General features: G+C 31.9%; 1 protein-coding gene across 1 annotated transcript; it reads right to left on the bottom strand.

Moving 5' to 3' along the window:
- Positions 1 to 380: 380 nt before the first annotated feature.
- LOC129217805 (60S ribosomal protein L4-A-like) lies at positions 381 to 24,010 on the bottom strand. The gene is made up of 9 exons (XM_054852145.1): positions 23,889 to 24,010; positions 22,721 to 22,901; positions 17,659 to 17,904; positions 17,377 to 17,501; positions 15,161 to 15,290; positions 11,989 to 12,145; positions 11,820 to 11,903; positions 9,545 to 9,704; positions 381 to 623 (listed from the first exon to the last, which is right to left on the bottom strand). Exons 1-9 carry the CDS (start codon positions 23,889 to 23,891, stop codon positions 429 to 431), a joined length of 1,281 nt encoding a protein of 426 aa, XP_054708120.1. The 5' UTR covers positions 23,892 to 24,010; the 3' UTR covers positions 381 to 428.

Here is a 24,010-nt window from a genome sequence, read left to right as displayed (position 1 = left end):
TAAGTCAGCAGCCTGAGTTGACAGTCAGGGTTTCAAAATGGTCCCCTAAATTATTTGAACAAAATAGAATTTTTGTTTTGAAATGACAGATATCAATTTTCCTTATTTAACTTTCCTGGAGATACTTTACTTACCTTTACAGCATATACCCTTTATTTTCTTTAACATTTATTTATAAGACACTTCTCTGCATCTGATTAAAACATTATAAAGAGAGAAAGGTACTTCCAAAAGTAAAATCTTATCAGATTACTGACAAGAAATCTGATAAGAGTTCTAGGTCTGAAATTGGGGAAAAAAAAAAACCAACTATTTAATATTTAACAATGGAAACAGTACTTGAAGAGATTGCTGTACTACCTCAAAGAAATAAAACCATATACATCCAATATTTTCTTTATTACATCCCAATTTACAAGTCCTTTAAATTATTTTTTCCCCTTAGCTTTTCCTTCTTTAGAAGCTTCTTTTTTAGCTGATTTTCCATCCTTAACAGCCTCTTTCTTGGCCCCTTTCCCTTTACTGGCTGCTTCTTTAGTTTTAGTTACTTTGCCTTTCTTAGTTGGTTTTTCTTTTGCATCCTTCTTCTTCTTCTTTCTCAATAAATTCTCAGGAATTGGAAGCTTAAAGAATGCAAAATCAAATTAATACCACACATGATTTTTTTAAAAACAAGGTGAAAAAAAAAATATATACAAAGTACAATAAACACACTAGTTCCGAGATGTCTGTATTTATATACGCATGAACAGGCGAGCATCAACAAATTTAACTTGTCTATTCAAGAGCTTTGATTGGTTTAGACTGTAGTCAAGGGAATATTTCACGCCACTTTACGAGCACAGGGCACTTCCAACAACTTGCCTTTAATTTACTGCAAGCAGTTGATTTTTTTATACCAATGAAAGTCTTTGATGTGCCAATACCAGAAATCACTTTTGGCTACATAAAATATTATTTAATAGGCACACAATGGAAGGATTTGATGTGGCAGCTACATCAGATATCTTCTTTCAATCTAATAATGTGCAGTGAATCCCATAGTGACAAAGAACTACATTTCTTGCTACCTTTCATTTTTAAGACATTTAGAAAGTGAATATATGTGCAACAAAATGTTTGTTTTATTAAAAAGCAGGGAAAAGAGGAAAGAACTGATGAAGCTGAACCAGGGACTTTGAAACTAGGAGAGTTTGAGACAGTAAGAAAGAAATTAATACAGTAAACTCGCGATTATCCTTGGAATAGGGTGGCAGCTGCGAATAACCAAATTCGCCGATAATTTGCAAATGGGGTAAAAACAATGCTAGTGTATGCAATAGCTTAAAAATATCAATTGCATACATTTACTATTGCTAAAATGATAATGTAAGTAAAAAATACATTTTCAAACTGAAAGGCTATCTCTTATCATAAATACAGGAGCAAATCATGAAAACAGATCACCAGCAACAGATGAAACTAGTTTAAGTAAACCAAAAACGCACAGGGGAAGGGTGGAGAATTCCTTTCAAGACTGGCCAAGTCACTTGTTTACGCGTGTAAGTAGTGTAGATCTAAAATTTCGGTAAGTGGGGTAGATCTAAAAATCAGTTTAACTACTTGGGCTACTTTGGAAGGTTTGATGTCATTGGAAAAGAGGGGGAGGAGAGAAATAAGAATTCCTAAAAACAGATTTTGCACTTGATAAGTTAAAATGTGTGCATTAATCTACATTCAATTACTGCCAAATAAGGTGTGAAAACTCTCAGATCAACGGATTGTTGTTTCTTTTTTTTGTTTTTTAAATCAGGAGTTTACTATACCGAAATGCAGATATTTCTCACTAATCAAGGTGCCATGTTACGCAATGTTCACCACAAAAGTACTCTATAACTTCATTTTTCATCAATTAATAAACAAAACTGAAAGTTTTATATTTCCTAATAAATGGGAATACATAAAACTACAGGCAATACAAACTTAATATTGTATTCTTTTAAAGAAAATCAACAATAACACTGCAAGCTTCTGACAGCATTCTTACAGATTCTTAAGTGAAATGACTTCCAGAACCCAAGCATAAGTTTTGTTAATTTCATAGCCAATTTAGATCTGCAGAGGAACCTTGTTAACTTTTGACAGTTCTCTGAAGAACTAGAGCCAATAAGTTCAAAATCAGGAACAATCAAAATCCAGCAAAAACACAATATCAGCCTCACTCGTCTAAACCCCACAGCCATAAACATGTTGTAAAAATATATATACAAAAAAAAAGAAAAAAAAAGGAAACATCTAAATTTGCATACTAATTGCACTGCAGATCTTCAATGAAGAAACTTTCTGCATTCATTATTTATGCACGTTGCACTTGCAATAACCCCCCATCCCTGCTACAAATATTTGTATTCTTCAACTCTTCACCATTCTAGCTATTGAGAAGAAATAAATAAAACTTAATAAGAAAAAGAGGATAGTGTAGTATAGAAAATCAGGGGTTGATGAGGATCGGGCATCGACTCTGGAGATCAATTTATATAACATCAGCCAAAATAGTGTCAAAAGCAGTTTTCATGAAATGCACTGCTATTGAAGCCTTTAATATTCAAAAGGTAAATCCTCTAGAAACTAAAAAAGTTTTATTTATTTCACTAGAGGACTGCATTCACTGACAAATAATTCCAACTGTAAAATGTATCTCACCAATCAGTGTGCAAGACCACTTGAGGCCTGACCATGGTTCAGGGAGAAAATATTTTTGCACAATTAAACAGCAGTAAAAGTATGAACAAACACTGCTTTATTTTATGTGCATTTCAATTTAATCTTGCTTCCAAAACATTTTCTTCATCATAACACCTTTTAATTAATTAATGATTAATAGTTAATTAATCCGTAGTAATATACAATAAGAAATCATTGCTTATTGCATACCTGCCAGCATCTACTGGGGAAAAAATCCAGTAGATATTTAAAAGATCCAGTTGATGATTACAAAGGATTTTCAATTGTCATTTAGGGAAGAACAGGGATTTATTTTTATCCTTCTTGTGCAACCAAATGTTCCCTACACCACATACACAATCCAGACAAATGATAAAAATCCAGGAATCTCCCGGAAAAACCAGTAGAGTTGGCAGGTATGTTATTGAGGTTATTATCTTATTTGCTACCAATCAAAACCACACATGTAGGGTTGCCATCCAAATTTTGCTTCAAAATAGTTGCTTTAGTAGCCTAAATTGTAAAAAAAAGTCGCCTAAATAGTCTCCTCAGCACCATGATTAAGTTGCTTTTTTCACCCATTTAGTTGCTTTTTCCAATATCTTTTAACTATTTACAAATTCAAAAAATACTTAGTGTAACAAAATCACACAACAGAAAATCTTAAAACATAGCTATTTATAGTAAATGCAAAAAAAGAAAAAAATCAAAACTTAATTTCTTAGATCTAACATGTGTTTTAACATCATTCAACATTTTTTACTGGAACTACTACTTCAAAAAAGCAACCCTCAAAATAGTAATGAAGTTGATGTTTCCAATATTTTTTAAATACTTACAAATTCAAAAAATACATTGTGTCACACAATCAAAAGATGACTACCTATAGTAACTATAAGAAAATAAAAACTTATTTTTCCAAACATAATATTTTTTTTCAAGATTAACTTTTTCACATTATTTATACTTTTTGTTATCCATATCATTTTGCATGTGTCTTCAGGTGTTTTGTGAATATTGCCCCAAGTAGAAAAAAGGGCAATCAAGTTCTATAGGTGGTGCAAATTGGCTATAAAATAACTTTCAGTATTCGAAGAATGTTCTTCTTTGCATGAAAGTAAACTTTAAATAAAGTAACGCATCTTCTAGGGTCTGTGAGGCTTACTATATTTTTAAAAGTCCTGCTTGAGGCAATATAAAAACTAAAGTGACGCATTAAAGTTTATAGTGTAAAAAATTAAGAATTCTTATGAAAAAAAATATTTCTTCAAAATTCTTAATTTTTGAAAAAAAGTATTATTTAAAATTCTTAGTAAAAGCATATAATAAATGATGTATTTTGTTCTCTTTTTCATTATTAATAAGTAAAAAATGTAAAACATATTCATGAGTCTTCAAAGTATTTAAGTTGGGGAGACAGTCAGACAGTATTGACATTTTCCCATGCATTTTAAATTTAAAATTGTCAATACATTTAAATGTTGATTTTTTTTTTTCAATGCTGATCGTTGATTTGTATACTTCAAAGTCTAGTCTTTTTTTAAAATAAGAACTGTGAACTAAAATGAGACAGTTTTTTCATACTACTATTTAAATGTAATAATTAAGCAATAGCTATATAGGGAAAGTAATTAATGTAATAGGTAAAATGGCTTTTGAAATAAGCAAAGTAAACAACAAACTATAGTATAGGGGAGGGGGGCACATGTGAACATGGCACCATGACAACGTCAAGCAAAACATCTTAAAAAATTCTTAAATAATGGCAGGGCCAGTTCTACTTCTTAGCCTAACTTTTAGGGCAAGGACCCAGTTTATGTTCCTGTAGTGACAGGTTTTTTTGTTTTAGCAGATGCTGACGTAATGTTATCAGACTTCTACATGTGAAAACACATTTTAAATTACCTAATAAGCTAAACTTAATTATTGCAAACCAATACATGAACATTCAAGTAAATTTATGACAGTTGTTAATTGTTAAATCACTTTTCATTTCATTTTTTTACATTTTAATGCTATTAGTGATCACTTGAAGCAGTTTCCAGCTAAAAGGAGTCAAATTTTCATTTTCATATGAATTTCTCCTAGAGTTCAATTTTTAGTTACGTTCATTTCTATGTGAACTTGAAAAAACAAGAAAATTAAATTAGAGTAGCTTTGAAAATATTTATTTTGGGAATAAATTTGAAGATAAACAAGTTTGCTAGCTTGACATTTCGATTTTGTACGAAAATACAAATAAATACAATACAAATGTGACGACCAGCAACAGGCTCTGGGCCCAGCTAGGCTGGTCCTAGTCAATTAATTAGTCCCCAGTGAAGATCAATGGCCCTCTTAAAGCTATCCACTCCCTTGCTCATTACCGCCTCTTCCGGTAAGCTATTCCAAGTGCCCACGACCCTGCTAAAGTAGTAGTTTTTCCTGATTTCCAAGTTAGCCTGAGATTTAAATAGCTTAAAACAATGACCCCTTGTCCTGCTTTCCCCGCAAAAATTTAATCCATTTACATCTTTCATTTTGATAAATTTAAATAACTGAATCATGTCCCCTTTGACTCTCCTTTGCTCCAGGCTATACATGTTAAGCCTATTAAGTCTGGTATCATAATCTAAATCTGAGAGTCCCTTTACTAATTTAGTTACCCTTCTTTGAACCCTTTCCAATACAAAAATATCTTTCTTCAGATAAGGCGACCAAAACTGAAGAGCATACTCCAAATGAGGTCTTACTAAACTCCTATATAAAGGCAGAAGAACTTTCTTAGATTTGTTTGAAATAGATCTATTGATGAACCCAAGCATTTTGTTGGCTTTGTTACTAGCAATACTGCACTGTTGACTAAACTTGAAGTCCTGATTTATAAAGACACCCAGATCCATAACATTTTCTGCCTGATTTATGACTGAACCCTGTAAACGATATCTCATACACTTATTTCCATGACCTAAGTGTAGCACTTGACATTTCCCTACATTAACTGCCATACCCCATTTATCTGCCCACTTAGTAATATGATCTAAATCCTCTTGCAGCTGTTTTACTTGTTCTTCATTTTCGACAATCCCCATAACTTTTACATCGTCAGCAAAACAATGTATACAATGTATGTACGTAACTAATAACAACTTAAGAACAAAGTTTTAAAAAAATTAAGAAATTATTGAAATAAAAACCAAAATAAATTGCCCTAAGATTGCATAATTTAAAATATCTAAGACCTTTTAAAATAGTTTAAACACTAACCATGCTAAAAGATTTAAATTTCGAACACGGCATGCAATTTTCGGCGAAGCACGTGTTCGACACTAGAATGTTAACAAACAAGAACGACTTTAGTTTTTTGCCGTACAAATTAGGATAACTTAAGTCAAAGCACTGGAGATCATTATTAATAATGCAATTTTATTACAGAAAACGAAAATTGAGCTTTAGGGGAAAAAAAATCACAATGTGCATTATGTTTTTAGTTTTGGTTTCGCAGAACTTACGATTTTTTTTCGGGTAGAATGGTGGGAGGCATATTAAAGTAATTTTATCCTTTAAAAAAATTGATAGTTTAACTTAAAAATTTGATTGATTTGAAAATTTTAAAATTTCCGAGAAAAATTGGGAAAAAAGTATTTAAAAACCAAGACAAAAACCGGCGATCTATCAGTAGATCGACGCGTTCGCCGCGGCAAAACGCTATTGGCTAAAAACTGTATGATGCAATCTCCATAGTGTGTTAGAATGCAACTGGTTGGCTCAAAATCGTTCTTCCAAATTCTTTTTCAATAAATTTCATAAAATATGAAAAAATAGTCGCTTTTTATTGCAAAAAGTCGCCGTTTTTTTAAAAATAGTCGTTTTTGGCCTGTTTTTTGCCAAAAAAGTTGCCATAGTCGCCTAAGGTAAGAAATAGTCGCAAAAGTCGCCTTTTTAGTCGCCAATGGCAACCCTACACATGTCCCGTTTTAACAAAAATTGAGTTACCAGCTGATTCAAATACAACAGGCTGTTTCCTACAATATATTGTTAGTTTCAGTCAAAGAAAATCATACCCCATTTAAATTGTTTTAAAATTTACAAGTCCTAAATCAATTCATGTCCATAGGCTCAGATAACAGCATGTCTATTCGGCTTATCTATTTGGAGGCCCCCATTTCGGTCACTTGACATGGAACTGATGTATTTAAACTTTATGCTGAGGGTTGGGTTTTGGAATGTTCCAAACACGCTTAGGACAAGACAGGTGGTTTTTACCGTCAAAAACTGTCCAAAAGCGTCTTTAACTGTCAAAAGAAGTGTTATCTTATAAATTTGCATTTACTGCAATATATATAATGCATAATATTGATAAGTTTTATTTATATACTAGCTGCGTCGCCCGGCTTTGCACGGTCCACCTCGAAAATAAAAGTTATGTCAAGTGACGCGAGTTCAACACTCAGGCTTGAACCAAAAAAAAAAAGTCAGTGAAATTTTGTGGCAGATTGCGGAAAACCCCCATAAAGTAAACATTTTAAATCCCCTGATTACAGGAAAAGCCTCAAAACAAAAACAAGAATTTTACCTGAGCATATTCGAGAAAAAAAATGGCAACAGATGTTTCATCTCAATGATTTCCTTCACGCTCACATACATTTTAATAAAAGCATTGTTGCGGAAAGTTGAGATGAAGCACTGAATAATAATTTAAATGGAGGAAAGCCTTCGAAAAATAGGGATTTGATTTTGAAATCTAAGAGTCATAATTAATAGTTTTTAATTGATATCTCCGCTAATTATTATCGGAGGATTATGTTAAATAGCTAAACATGAAGGCGGGAGGATTACGAATCCATCGATACCTGGTTCGATGGTCAGTTCACTGTCGTTCGGGAGAAGAAGTTTGGACATAGATAGATACTCAGATTTTATATGTATAATATATATATATATATATATATATATATATAATGAGTATGTGATAATATTTTTCTCCAAAATGTTCATTTAAAAAATTGCCAATAAATTTTACATAAAAACTTCCTTATGTAACAGTTGGTAGAGTTTTAAAAGGAAATTTACTACACTAAAAAGACAACTAATTTCAGTTCCATTCATAACTCAAAGGAATGTTATTAAATAAGAGCATTATGTTTCAACGAAAATTCTTTTTTTAATCATAGATTAAAGAGCAATAAACTGATAATTAAATATATGGGTAGTTGTCAAATAGTGAGAAATTCTGAGCAATAATGAAAATTTTGACATCAATTTTGTTTTTATTGCATAGTATGTATACCTAGAACACCATATACAAACATAAAGACAGCAGGTATTTATAAAAACTAATAAATAGCAAATTTAATGATCGGTCTGTAGGTAACAGATTTTGGACATTATCATAATATAAGTTTCAGTTTTTGAACTTTTCCAATAAAAATTTAATCTACTTTTAAATTCTGCAATGAAAAATAGAGGATTTTAAGTACTTGAATTGGGGATGCATTTAGCCTTCTTTCATGCTTGATACTTCTTTATCCGACTTATACTGGGAAAGTAGGCCCCAAAAAGTAAAATAATTGGTTGGGGCCGAATTTCTGGAAAATCTCATGTGACCAGGGAGGGGAATCCATTGATAATAGTTTGAAGCCTAAGAGGGATACTAGAAAAGAGCTGTAAACAATCTTCATTTCTACATAATGATTGTTTTATATCACTCCCACCCTAAAACTGGAGATGAAGGCGAGGGGAGCGGCAGGAAGGGATGAAAGGTCCCAATATCACTCACCTGCTTTTAGATGCATCAATAGATGTTTTGCAATACTGTGGCTTTCACTAAAACCATAACAGAACTTACACAGCGGTGTAAATTGCTCAGTTTTGTATAGCGGATCATGCCAATGTTCCCGATCGGGAACAAGAAGTTTGTTCGCATATAGGATCTACATTTTTGTTGGAAATTATTATCGGTCATGTTTGGTCGTCAAAAGGATCCCTATTTATTGCTATTCTAGAATATCAAAACAGTGAAGCATTTTTTAAAAAAAATTTAATAAATTTATCTCTGTGAAAATCGATAAAAAAAGCACATTTTTGCGAATTTTTGTAGAAAACAGTAATTGCAAATTAGAACTAGTTATTCTGTCAAAAATTCAGGTCTATTTTTTGGAATAAATAGAACGTCCTGAAAAGCGAAACTTTATATTTTACAGTTCTTTAAAGTTAATGTTCCCATTTGGGAACAAGGTTAAACGGAGTTCTAACTACGCCAATCACCTTCTTTCGTAGCCACTGTGCTCACCGGGCCTAACTCTAAACGATTTTTTTTATGGTGTTACATCATCTTGAGTTTGTGCTCCATAGGCATATGACTTGTAAGATTTACTCAAAAAGATCTCAATCTTATTTTCTTCGTTTAATCGTGCCATGTTGCAGTGACTGAAACAAGAATTAAACTTTCGACTTCATTTCAACCGCAATAATAAGGGTTCATATATTGAACATTTTGGAAACCAAAATTTTTTCCGTTTCATTTTACAATAAAGTCAGCATTATTGTTGTTTTGGTACTATATTTGCTTCAATAAGGCTTCCAAGCACCAGAGGGAATTTTGATATGTACATTATAGTGATAGACTAGGGTGCGATAAAGAAATCCTAACTCAAGAGGCAAGGTTGAGTTGGGATCTAATTATCCAAAAATGGAAAAACTTAAAAGAATCAAGACACAACTTCAGCTGTAGCAATGGAGCTTCAACAGTGGAGTTTGAGGAAGTAGAAGCACGCTTATTGGACGGTCAATAATACGTAGCTCAAGCCACTTTAACTAGTTGAATGGGCAGGGAATACATCTCAAACAATAACAAACTTACCCCTCGTTTTTTTAGAGAAAGAATTTCCTTCTGTTTCTTTCTTTTTTCAGCATGTAGATATGCTCGACGACGCAATACAGCTACATAAGGATTCAAGTTCATCATTACTCTTATGTTCTTCAATGGATTCTTCTTCAATCGATAGCGTTCAATTTTCTTACTAATAAGACAAAAATAACAGTTATAATTTTTTTTTAAATACCAACAAAAAATGAAACCATCAAAAGCTTGTTTGTTTAAATCATATCTTTCCAAGAAATTAATGCCAATTAATAATCAGTTTCTACGTTTTTTTGACCATTATAAAGCAAACTATTAAAATTTAAAGTATAATATTTTCAAATCCTGAACTTTACTTGATCTGTACTTTCATAAGCAAAAAATAAATAAATTTAAAAATAAGTACATATAAACTTTTATTTCTTTGAACTTAAGCTTTGAAAAGTTGCTGATTTTACAGCTTTCAAAAATTGTCTATCAGAAACTTGTTCAAAACAATAGTTTTTCTATAAGTTCTTACAGATTAAGATGTTCTCAATGTTGCTATCCGCTAAAGAAGTGCACAGTTCTCGCACAAATCTGCCATAAGACCGTACAAAGCTTCTGAAAAATCTTACAATGTACTGCTAAATCGTACAAGTTGGCAGCTACGCAACTACGTTTATCTAGCGTAGAGATGTGCCAACTGAAACTAATCTTTGGGGCAATCTCAAGAGCAATAAAACAGTAAATTTAAAGAAAACTGTAGCAATAAAAACTTAAGTTTTGCATCAATTTAAAGAAAGCTAGATCTCACACAGAAACATTGTGACTCTTAAAATAATTAAAAAAGATTAAGGTGCAAAACGCCATAATTCCAACTAATAATTGAAGTTCTCTTAACTTTCTGAAACTTGATTTGTCTAACACTTTTCCCAATTGACAAGTCCTTGTCCTGCTCCAAGTTTTTCATAAACTTTTTCTGATTTTAATTTACTTTGCTTGGTGCACCTTTAAATTATAGTTATTTAACTTATTTTTAAAATGTGTTACGTTTCATGTAATTTATATATACATATATGCTACTAAAATGTATAGAACATACACATAAAATTAATAAGGGAAAAAAACTCCTGAATTTGAGAAACTTGTCAGCATATCCATTACCAGAGCATAAGAATTTCCTTTTTTTTTTTTTTTTGTCTCTAAACTGAGATGAAACACTTAGTGATAAAGATATGTAAACATATTTATTATCCTTCGACATTTTAGCATTGTTTTAAAGCTGTTTTTCCAATTTAGCTCTTTTGCTAAAGAACGTTTAAACTTGGCAAAACCCCGATTAACAACTTTGGGATTACATTTCAACATATGTTTTAATTCTCAACTGCTACAATTTAGTTCTGTAAATTCTGAATCTTTCAACTGCTTTGTTTTTTTAATGTAAATGTTTCTTAGCTGTTAACTTTTACCACTTTTTAAACAGACAAAATATATAATTTGATGATTGGGATTTGGGTCAATGATCTTTAAAAAATCAAAACAAACTATTTTCTGAGAACAACCCACAACAAATTGTGAGCATAATATAATTAAGTCAATGTATTAAGAAATTGAAATACTAACAGGATACAAGGATTGAAAATCTAAACACTTGACCCAATGCTGATCCTTTAAAAACTTTGCTAATACAAGTTTGAAGTCATAAAAAATCTTTCAATGTTCATGTAAATTATGCTTATCTCCAGCATAAATTACATCTCAAAAGAATAAATAATTTAAACTTAAAACATGCATTAAATTCTTTAAAGATTGATTTTGTGACATAAAATAGCAGATGATTGCATACAATGGCAGGGGGAAACAAAAGCAGAGGGTATTGATTTACAATTTTGCACTTAAATAGCTGTTAAAAACTTCCCCATAGTAATAACCTGGTAAAATGAAAAGTATATTATTTAAACATACAATAAAATCAATAACACTTAAAATTCACTTCACTCTTATCAATTACTTGAGTTTAAAATTGCTCAAATAAATATTGAAAAATGGAAGCACCATATGGACGGCTATAAATATTGTTTTCACATAAAAATTAATTTGCATACTAAAAAATGTTTAAATTCTGAACTAAACCAACTGTTTTTCTTTAACTTCCTTATTTAGAAAATGATAAAAAGGAAAGTTAAATATGAAAATTAGTATAGCATAATGCTGGCCAAACAAGAAATAAAACATCTTGCTGAAACTTAATTATGCAAGCAAAACTAAGAAGCAGTAATATAGAATTACTTACTTTGGTTTTCCAATTGCCTTTCTCAATTCAGGACCTTTAATCAATCTAGCTAAATCAGTATTGGTCATTTTATGCATTGGGAGGCTAAAAATATAAATCAAACTTTAACATAATGATTTAAAAAAAAAAACGTTGAGAAATAAATTTTAGGAAATAGAGAAAATCATACTTGTAATTTTTCTTTTTAAGTGATGCCTTTTTGTATGTGCCGTACAAAGCATCTAATCTTCTGAAAGCACCTTCTGTCCAAATCACAAAACGTCCCACATGTCCACCAGGTGCTATTCTGAGCAAATTCAGCTTTTCTACATTAATTGTTTCAATACCTGAAATAAGATATCATAAGAAGCATGAAAAAAAGCACATTACAAAAGATTAAACTAAAAACTACTAAATGCATCAAAAAAAGTAATATTCAATTGAATATTGGTAGAAATATGAAATTAAAGACTAGTTGTAGAATTGAAAAATTTACAACTGTCTTTTATTCTAAATCTAATACATACACCTATATATAGAAAAAAAACCCTTTTAATTAGAAATAATAAACATGTAGAAATAAATATTTATTTAGTAAACACAAATTGCATTAATTTCTTCATTATTAAACCGCAATAACACGAGATTAAAAGATGCTTAACTATACAGCTAATGGAACTTGATAAAATTATAATTATGAAGTATGATGTTGAAATCTCAAACTACTACAGTCAAACTTACGTCAACCCTGACTTAACAAGAACATGGATTTCGCAATGGTATCAGAAAATTTGGTTGGTACAATGTCAAGTCTATTGAAGCATAATTCACTTTTGACAAGCAAACATAAACATTGCTAAAAAAGTTTTTTTTTGCGATTTATAAAATTTCTATCGATTTTCAACCCAAAATATAGTAGAAAAGTCAACTGAAAGATAGTGACGATTCATACATCCTCAGCATGGGTGCAAGTTTGGGGATGTGTTCAAGACGGAAAATAATTTGAGCCCCCCCCCCCCTCCACACACATGCGTGCTTAAGGAAAAATTTACGATCATAAATGTTGTAGATTTTGAGTATGGCAGTTTTGGAATCTGTGTTTACTTTGAATTTTTCACTTTTGACTTTTCTAACAATATGGACGAAGTAGTTTTAATTGTAATATTTAAGAGTTTTGATATCGTAGTTCCAAAAACCACTAATAATTGGGGGTCTGGGGGCTTTCCCCGAATTCAAAAACTTCAATTTTTTTAAATTGAAGTCTAAAAAGCGCAATGATAGCCATTTTGGTAAAGTTCAGGGTCCCAAAATCACAATATTGGGTGATCTTCAAAAATATTATAGAAAGAGGGAGGGGGCGCTGGCTCTCCCCGAAATTAAAGCTTTAAAAACAAAATTGTACTCCCTCTTTCATAACATTTACACGCTTTTTGAATGCATTATTGAAGGGACGGAGTTCAAGAACTCTCCTTCGGCAATATTTCGAAATTGAAGTTCCAAAAACGCAATTTTAGGCAATGTTGGACAATGTTAGGAGTAAAAGCAATCGGGGCTCCAAGCCATTAGTTTTTCTGCCAATCTTAAATCTTTTTATTGCAGCAATAAAATCGCATTTGACATGAGATTTTCACTTTTGCAACATAAACCAGTTTTGATCGGAAAGTCTCCCCAAGATAGCGCGAACAAACCAGAAAAGAAAGGTGGGGGAAGGGTATGGGTGATTAATGAACTGGCGAATGAGAAAAAAAAAAACGAAAGGACACACACCTCCAAAAGCACGTTGTAAACAAAACAAGCTCATGACAGAAAATCAAGAGAATGTCCATGTAAATTCGTGGTTATGGAAAGATCCTGCAATTAAAGCATATTTTTCGAACACTCTATTTTTCTTTTTTTAGTAAAAACTGAAGGAAAGTAATAGAATTTCTTTTGGTCCCGACCTCCGTCTCGGAAATTTTGTCCAAGACGGAAATCCGTCCTGAGACGGAAGGTCTTGCACCCATGATCCTCAGAAGATGTAATGACTGCTTCTTTAAAAGAATGTTGCATCAGTCGAGTAGAGAAGCATTTGAGAATTATATTTGTCGATGCCAATGTTTTCACTTCCCAGGATACTGTAGCTCAAATTCAAGATAATAGAGATTAAAAAAATATTGGAAGCAACAACGTAAGCGACAAACGGGAAGACACCTCAAAGCAAATTATCCAATTTCTTTGTTACTGTACAGGAGCAAGGATAAATGATCCCCCCCCCCCCCAAACTATTTTTACAGGCACTCTGGTTATAACCATTAAACATCGCAGTCTTTTCAAGCTTGAATAACAATATTCAGAAAATTAGAGGATTACAAATTAATCTTCAGAATGTTTCTTCACCTTGACAGTTACCATACGAAAACTGAAAATTTTCAAGTTTGGGCTCAAATACAGCAAAATCCCATTAATATAAACTTAAACAAACCAACATTTTTTTCTCATTGTAATGGAATAATTCAAGCAATGTAATAAAAATTAATTGGAACTGAAAATTTCATTCGTAGAAATGTTTTTATGTATTGGTATTTGCGGTATTGAGATTTCACTGCAATACAAAAAAAAAAAAAAAAAAGGCATTCCTTTGCAGACTAGACTTAACCAAATACTTTCATTTTCATCATCATTTACAAAATGGTGCGCTTATAAAGTACTACAATTGCCTTAAAAAAAGTTTTAATGGGATTTTAGTTAGCTAATATTCATTGCTTTTTTTGCTAATAATGTTTTTTGTTTCTAAATTTAAGTTCTTACACGTTAAAAGTATAATACACTAATCCCTGACTTAACGTAAACTACATAACAAAAATTTAAGTTAAAAACAAAAACTTTCAACCATAAAGCTACTCTATTGAAGCCTTTTCCCAATCTTAAAAAAAAAACCATTACTTAAGTCCCATAAAATATAAAATGTGCAAGTTATGGAGATGAGTTGGAAGCAAAAAGGTTTAATCCTATTCAAGATTTTAGGCACCAAATTATGCACTTATGTTGAGGAATTTAGAGCACTAACTCTAAAGCATAGCAAGATAAAGATATAAAGTACCTGCACACATAGCAAAACACTATCTGCAGGAATGAAAATCAACATGCAGTGGGTAGGTAAAATCTTTATAGAAAATCCCTTTTGCTTTCAAACATGCATTCGTGAAAGTAATAATGAACATATTTCATTAATTATCTGCAAATTTTGAAGATAATTAGGGTTAAATATGGATTATTATTAATTTTCAGCCAATGCACATATTTACAGCAAATGTATCCGTGCACGATGTGAGTCTATATTATCTAGCTATGCACTCAAGATTTGGCTATAAAATGTTACTTACCAGGAATATTTCTGAACGCCCTTGTGAGTCCTTGATCTTTACGATAAACAATGACGGGTCCCAACCTTTGAATTCGGCGACGATTTCTCATCTTACCTTTACCGGCTCTAAACCTCTTAGAATTGTACACCTAGAAAAACATTAAATTAATAGTTCAGCATGTGATTAAATTTTAAGCAGTATACAAAGAGCTTTTAACATGTTCAAAATACACTTAGCATATAAATGGGGAAAAAAAAAAAAATCTGTACAAACCCTTTCCAGGAGACATAATAGAATTTTAAGACTGCTAGCCTACATACAATTGTGCATTAATTAATGCTTGGAGTGGTAACTTATAATTTTTCACAAAAGACATACCCAATTTCAAGACCTCAGTCTTTTGGAAAAATCAGCATGAGTGATTTGTCTTGTATTATAATATGCATTTCCATTCATTTATAGTACAAGGTCTCAAATTTCAATAACCATAATACATTTATAAGCTCTAAATGTGTTTTCTATTTCATCTAAAAATAACATGTTCCTAATACAACATATGCAAGTTTACAAATAACCAGGCAAAAGTTGACATAGGAGTACTATAGCACAATGTCTGATCAGCCAATGAATAATATATTGACTGAAATTCAATTGTGCGATTGAAACAAACTAAGTTGATGATGAATCACCCAGAAAGCATCAATATAATCTTATATTATATTTCCGAACATGAACGCATTTACACACAAGAATTTAGAAAACTAAATGCTAAGAATGCAAGAAGATTACATTTTACATTATACGAGCTGTAAATAAAATTTAACTGAAGAAACAAACACTTTTACGGTAGAAGTACATAAAGGTAAGGTTCTAGAGGCATTTAGAGGTTTCAAATTAGTGACTACTAAAATAGAATTTGTCAACTCTAGATAACTTGAAGCTTTATAATTAGAGGGTTGCCACACAATTTTGGGGAAAAAAAAAATCCTGTGTTTTCCCCTGTATTAAAAATGAAACATTACAAATGAGAGAACACTTATGTTTGAAAAAGAATATTAATATCTTGATAATTTAACCACAGAAAAAAAAAAAAAAAAAAAAGAATAAATAAATAATAATTCATAATAACTGAAATAAAAGCCTGGTGAGTGAATATATTTTACTTTTTGCGCCACTTAAAAAAAAAATTAATTTTACTTTCATTTCTGATCTTTATTTTAATATTATCATTATCATTTATTTATTTTTTGGTAGTTTATATATTTGAGCATTGATGTTTGCACCTTCAATTTAAAAAATATTTTCCAGGTTTTTGAGGAAAATTTTAAAATTCCCCGGATCTCCCCCCCCCCTTCCCTTTTGTTGATTTTTGAATTCCCTATGTTTTCCCTGTTGCTTCAGGTTTCCCTATGGCGTGGCAACCCTGAATTAGAATATTCTTTTACTTGGTTTGTATGGAACTAGAAATTTTCTTTAAGAAGTATTCAAGGACTTGATGCAAAAGGATTGAAATCTCAAACACTTCAAGCAATTCTCAGAGCAAAGCACAAGCTACATGTTGGCAAGTTTGCAAAATACGTCTCCTTACTTAAGTAGATTTCTTCCATGCACAAAATTTGATGCCGGTTTTTCAAAAAAAAAAAAAAAGTTTCCGACATAATTGGATCTTCAGTTCTGAAGTATGCAAAATAAAAAGAAACTTCACGAAAAACAGTGAAAATATTAATGTTTTTCAAGCATTTGAAAATTTAACTTCATATTTCAAGCAGTTTCCGAGATTTTTTAAAAACATATAAACTATGCTTTTCTCAAAATTTTCATTGCGCCCCTAACACTTGAGAAGACTGCGGGACCTTCCCATAGCTCAAATGTTTAGCGGATCCCTTGGGACCGAGCTGAGAAAGCCGACCGAAAAAGCATTATTCCTGGTATACTAGTTAAATACAATTGGAAAAGGAGGATGAAATGTTCCCCATATTTTTTTGCACCACACATTTCATTTAACAATTTATGTATGCAGGACTAAGAGTTTAAAAAAAGTGAGAAAATAATTATTTCAAACTTAAAATCTCTTAAATATTACAAAATGTACTTTTCATTTCTCTGAATAGTTGAATACCACAAAAATATTTTGAAAAATATTTATTTGATCCTCCCCAACGTGCAAAAACATGAAAATCAAATGTCCTCCTCCCTCCAAATTATTTTATAATGCCATAAAACATAGGCAATACCTTTTCAATGTCGGACCAGGCCTTGATTTTGCGTAAAAATTCTACTGCTTGCTTTGTTTTAGTATATTCTTGGACTTTGTTGCTTACAACCAAAGGTACTTCAGGGATTTCTTCAATTTTATGTCCTAGATGTATAATTTAATATTTATTAACACATATATTTAACTAAATTATACATGACTTTCAGTGTCAGTTAAATAATTTATACATATTGTATTAAACTACAACTACATTCTTCATTTATTTTTTTAGTTGAATTCTAAATAACAAATGCATCCTAACCTTTGGACATCACCAATGCTGGAATGCCAGAAGCGGCAATAGCAGAACAAATGGCATAACGACGCTGGTTTACATTTATCTTTCGGTGCCATCTACGCCAGGTTTTTGTTGGGGCAAACATGCGTCCACCACGACACATATTTCCAAATGCACCCTGTCCCGAACGATGAGTTCCACCTCCTCGTACACGTGGAATACGAGCCACAGCACGACCAGTTCCCCAAGATTCAGCAGATGTTTGATGTCCTGTAAAAAAAGGGGGAGGAAAAAATGAACTTTTGTAATAGGAATCAAAAGTGAATTTAGAATAAAACTAACAAAGGCTTAACAGAGTTTGATAAAAATAAGAAAAAAATGAATTTTCTATCCATAAGTTATTTAATTCTTAATGAATTAAATGTAGCCTTATAAGTTCTTATGACTTCATAATAAGTAAGGGGTTTAAACTGTAAAACAACATTTAAACAAGGTTTTGGGAATCACAATGAAGCAAAAAATCTCTTTACTCTCATTCAGTTGGCATATTATGAGCACATCAGCTAACAAGAGGGAAAATTGTCCTCATGTCTTTTAGGAAAGAAGACATAACAAGTTTACTGGGCTAAAAGTACTTTTGACACCACATCAAAAACCCAACCCTGCCACATAATTTGCTTTAAAACACACACACAAACTAAAAGGCTAGAATTTTGAAGATTACAACCACATGTCAATGCCTAATATTTAAACATGGGTAAAACTGTTCCTTATCTATCAGTGTGCAAAGCCATAAGGATAGGCCCGACCATGGTTCAGATAGAAATAATATAGCACTAAAAGTGATCAGTTGTTGCAGAAAGCAAAACTGAAAAGCAAATGTGCAGAGTCTAAGGTAATAAAACCAGAGGAAAAAAGCAAACTTTTATTGACACAAATGATTGATCACAAACACACACAAAAAGCTGAAAGTTTTCTTTGCTTAGTTCCAAATTAGATATATTTTACATAAGAAGTTAACAGAACATTAATTAAACATAAGATCATACATACTAAAATGTATCACTTGTACACGGCAGGCCTTATAGTAATTTTTTAAAAAAAGCAGGATTTGAACTCGTCTAAAACTCACTAATCTATTAATGTGTAAGGCTATAATAAGACAGGTTCAAACAGGAATAATATTTACATAATGACTGATCAGTTGAAATAGAAAACATATGCGTGAAGAGCAAATGAGCATTCGCAAGGTAATTTAGGGGGGGGGGGGATTTAATTGACAGCATAGAGGATTTACAGTATAACCCTGATTTAACGATTGGAAAAGGCGACTGGGAAAAATTATTGTTAAATCAAGGAGCATAGACATTCAATGCAGCCAAATCCGGACCAGTGAAACCTATCATTAAAGAGAGAAAATTGTTAATTGTTAGATCGAGCATCGCTAAATCGAAGTTATACTGTGTATAGCACTTTCAACAAATAAATGTAATTCCTGTATAGTTTTCATAAATAAGATTTTTTTATAAAAAAAAAAGGAATTTTTAATTTTTTTTTTACATAGTTACATTAAGTGTCCATTTATTGGAGAAAAGACCAAACATTTTTAAAAAAATTGCCTTTGTACACACCAGGTCTTGGAGTGACATAGTAAAAAAAACATATCAAGTACTATTTGAATTCTTGCAAAACTGTTCCTTATCTATCAGTGTGCAAGGCCATAATAATAGACCTGACCATGGTTCAGAAAGGAATAATATAGCACAATGAGTGATCAGTTGTTGCAGAAAGCAAAACTGAAAAGCAAATGTGCATTGTCAAGTTTACAAAAACAAAAATCAATGGCAGCATCTAGAATTTTTAATACCCCTCCCAAAAATCCTTAACTTTTAAACGTTAATTTTTAAACGTGATTGATAGTACAAAACCAGAAAAAAAAAGGTTTTTCTGAAGTTGCACATCAATCTAATATAAGACTAAAGATATTGAAATAAATTCTCACACACACAATTGGTATGAGGTCATTTTCCTCCACAGTGACATTCTCCCCAAAACTATAAGGTATTGTTTTAAAGTACTGTAAGGCCATTCTAGCATTGTGTGCGACTTTCTGACACAATTTCTTTGCAAAAAACAATGAAAACCAATATGATATTTTAATCTTTTAATAGTTTCTATTGGAGTTACAGAACATATGTAAGAGGTTATGGCAGCAGTGTTTTTTTCTTAGAATAATTCTAAATTTTTTTAATAGAATTTTAAATGCAGCCTTACGTGTCTGACTCTGAAAATCTGAAAATAAGCAGTACCTCATATTTTGTAATTTCTGTAAAGTTTAAAAGGTAAATTAACAGCATTTTTTGTGCTTGTGTCTAAGTATACTGAGTAAGTATTACAAATATTTTTTTTCTAAAGCTCTTACAATAGCAATAAAAAATATTCCTATGGGAGGTCAACCCCCTAAGGAGTTTTTACCAGGAAATCTTAAACGGAATGGTTAGGCCTATTATTAACAATGACAACATTTTTTGAATTAAAAAAGCCCAAGACATCTAAATTTAAATTTTGAGGCATAAAATAGCTCTTTTCTAGTTTATACACATTGACCGAAAGAGTTATCACGTGTGGGATCATTTTCTCCCCGCATCAGCAGTTCATGCAAATAAATGTCCGGAGACAACCTTTCTTTTTGCAGAAACTTTTTTTTAAGCCCGGACAGAACTGTCTGCGATAGGGTTGATGTTGCAGTGTTTCTGCCTCAAGGTTTTTAACTATATAGGACCATTTCTTGCCAGTGGAGCAACAAGAAATGTTTCATGGTCGAAAGAGTGAAAAAAGAAAAAGGATGTCTTAAAGAAAAGACAAATCTGTCTGCCAGGGTGTCAAAAAAAAAAAAAAAAAAGAGTAAGCCGTACATCCTCTTATATTTTCCCCTTTAGGTCAAAACAATTGTATAAAAAGTTTCATTTTTTTGAACAACGGCTACGCGTGCCCACATACATGTAGGGCTATAGGAGCAACATTTTATCCAGGGGTGGTTGTGACTCCATAAAAAAATACCTGAACTTTTTTTTCCCAAGAAGAAAAAGTGTTTTGATGGGCATTATATATATATATATATATATACATTACGTGTATGTATACATTATATTATGTATATAAATAATTTATATACATAATTATTTGTTGGGGCTAAAACTCTAATTTTTAATTGAACTTAATATGTCCATGTGCATGGTGGGAATTAAATTCTTTTAATTTTTCTCATTTCTTAAAATTTTTCAAAGAATGTTTTATTTTCTTCTTCGTATCTGAATCTTTAATTACATTCATTTACTAATACATTAAAGCCTAATACACCAGAATTTTTTAATGATTCCCGGTTTCTTTTATGAGTATTTGTAGAAGAATGTTGCAATAATGCCTTCACACCATCATTAGCATATGTAAAGGGCTTGTTGCAAGAAACACAAAAACAAAATCCAGCCCTATCAATTTTTTACACTATATTTCCATCTTTTCATGGTAGGAATCCCCTCTGTTTAAACATTCCCAATTAAACTTGTTGTTCTTTCCTGCATTGATGAAGCCAATATCTTTAGATAGCTCCTGGACTAGTTCTAAATTCTCATTAACTGTTCGATCCCGTGATGGTGCTGCCATCTATCGGTATATAAAATAATGGAGACAAGGCACTTAGTATGCAGTCCTCGACATAAATACAGTTGTAGTCGGTTGTGACTCTCAATAGGAATAGGAATATCTTCAGATCTATCCAGATACCTCATTTTTTAGATGAGAACATGCAAAGTTCAAATGAATAAATTTATTAAACAAAAACAGTAGCAAAATGAAAAGTAAGAGTTAACTACATATTAACACTGATAAAGTATAATTGGAATTAGTTCAATAACAGAACGCACACAGATAAAGATCATAAACCAGAATATAAAATAGAGAAAATATTTGCATACGATAAATTCCTCCAATTGCAATAAAGAACAAAGACAGGAGTAACACTTTTCTCTTCCTACCTTCCCCAAAAGAAAATAAAACTAGCCACCGATTTCACCCATTCCCAGTTTGACCTTGAAGCACGTGTTAAAAATACCATTTCTTTTGCAGAAAAAAATAAGCAAAAGAAGGAAAATTTTCTTATCTAGCCTTTATTCCATCCCTCACCCCAGCTGTTCTTCCATAATTACCATAGAGTTTACAAAACATGACCGTAGCTTACGCTTTATACCAAACAAAACGTCTTCAATTTGGACTTTTGGCGTTTCATTAAACATCGCCCTAAATTTTGCAAAAGTGAGTTTTTCTGAAAATATAGAAGTTCCGGTATTTTCGAAGATGAAGAGATGAAAATACTGGAAATCCAGTAAAATACCGGAACACAATCACCCCTGATTTTATCAACATGAATTTTTTTTTTTTGATCTGGCCTACAACACAGGGCTGGCTCAAACTTTCTGGTGCAAGTGGGCACAGGTTACCGTTATTCAAATTACATGAAACTTTTTGTACAATTTTTTTGACCTAAAAGGAAAATATAGGAAGGTGTAAGACTTGAAAAATATTCGTTTTTCTTTTCGAGAAAAATTAAAACATTCGAACTCTGCTATAGCGAACCCCGCATATAAATTCCCCATTTGTAGCGAACCTTTCATTTGGTCCCAACTGAAGAACTATGTTTTTTGAATACTTATCCGTGAGACTTTATCTAGTTATGCCCATATTACCTGGATTTTTTCTAATCCAGACTGCCTTTCTGAGTTATTTCGGATAAACGAGGTTGTACTGCACTATTCAAGTTTTGTAAAACTGTTCCTTCTCTATCAGTGTGCAAGGTCATAATAAAAGACCTGACCATGGTTCAGATAGGAATAATGTAGCACATTGAGTGATCAGTTGTTGCAAAATGCATAACTGAAAAGCAAATGTGCTTATTTCATTTTTTGTCCCGAAAACATTTGATGTATTTCATCAGTATAACATGAAAAAACTTCATATCATTGATGAGCAGGAGCACCAAATAACTGAAAGATAATGTTAGGAAAAGAAAATCTACAGCAAACAATCTTACCGGCTTCCTTTGAAACAGCATATGGATGTCGACGATTTTTTGCCATATTCATATGAACAAAATTAACAATGTCAGGTCGAATTGGTGCCTTGTACACCATCGGCAAAGCAATTTGAACGCCTGATGGTTCATTTTTTTCACTATAGACCGTCACTACCGGCCTAGCAGCCGCAATTGTACTCTGGAAAAAAAGTAATTTTATCACATGTATGAAGTTCTTGAAAAATGTCAAGAATTAGTGAAATTCAATGAATATTAGATCATTAATTTGAAATTAAAGCATGGATGTATCAAAGTGGTGATACATCGGAGTTGCACAAAGCAAGAGCACATTACACATGTCCACTTTCCGAAACATTAACCGGTTCCTTTCCTCTTCAAACATATTTAAAATGAATAAAATCTAAGTATACCACGTAGCATGTTATTCATTCATTATTTACAGAAATTTAAGTGAAGCTTGCTATTACCTAAATTATCATTAAACAAAGGTTATTTCTAGGATTAAAAACAATCAAGTACGCTAACCAAAGTTTTGAAAGGTAGATGAAGAAACAATTTATGCGATCATATCAATTGAAGCAGTGAGAAGCAAAGGGATGTAAGTGGCAAAATTAAAAATTTGGAGATAACCAGTATACATGGTGCATAAACCTGTTCTCCGTCTTGGGGCAGGAGATGGTACTAGTAGCGCTGGTAGTTGCTGCTATACAGCATGATTTAGAAAAAAAATTTCAATGAAAGCCTACCTATGAGCTAATCTTTAAACGCGTTTTACTCAAAACTTGAAAATGTTCACTAGCATCCTTTTGCTTCTCACTGCCTCGATTACAGACGTGGTGTGTAAAATTTGATGCAGTCGAAACCTGTGTCGTTACAGTTCTTTTCTGATATTTATAAGATAAAGATCTGATTGTCGAAAACTATAGTAAAAATCCTCTCCGAAAGGAATACTACGATAGTCAAGGACTGACGTAAAAGCGTAAATTGGGTACATTTAAGAAAAATAGCATTAGGCTTACCGACGCACGTTTTCATGTTACATGAAACATTCTCTTGAAGCAATCATAATTAAAAGGCGATCCAACTAATTAATCATAGAAAAGTACTTAGTACGAGTACATAATGAAACTGAGGAAGATAATTTAAATTTCAAAAAATTACTTACCATTTTTAACCCCGACCCAAATCCGACACGTGAACAAAGTTTCTTTCACAAATTCCGTGCCCCGGACCGCTATCGGAGTTGAGTTGTATTCACTTCTTTTGTAGACGTAGCTTGCGTTCGAC

The sequence above is a fragment of the Uloborus diversus genome, chromosome 2 (genome assembly GCF_026930045.1).
Source record: "Uloborus diversus isolate 005 chromosome 2, Udiv.v.3.1, whole genome shotgun sequence".
NCBI lineage: Eukaryota > Metazoa > Arthropoda > Arachnida > Araneae > Uloboridae > Uloborus > Uloborus diversus.
Note: the sequence above shows the minus strand (reverse complement) of the source record. Positions and strands in the feature narration are given on the sequence as shown.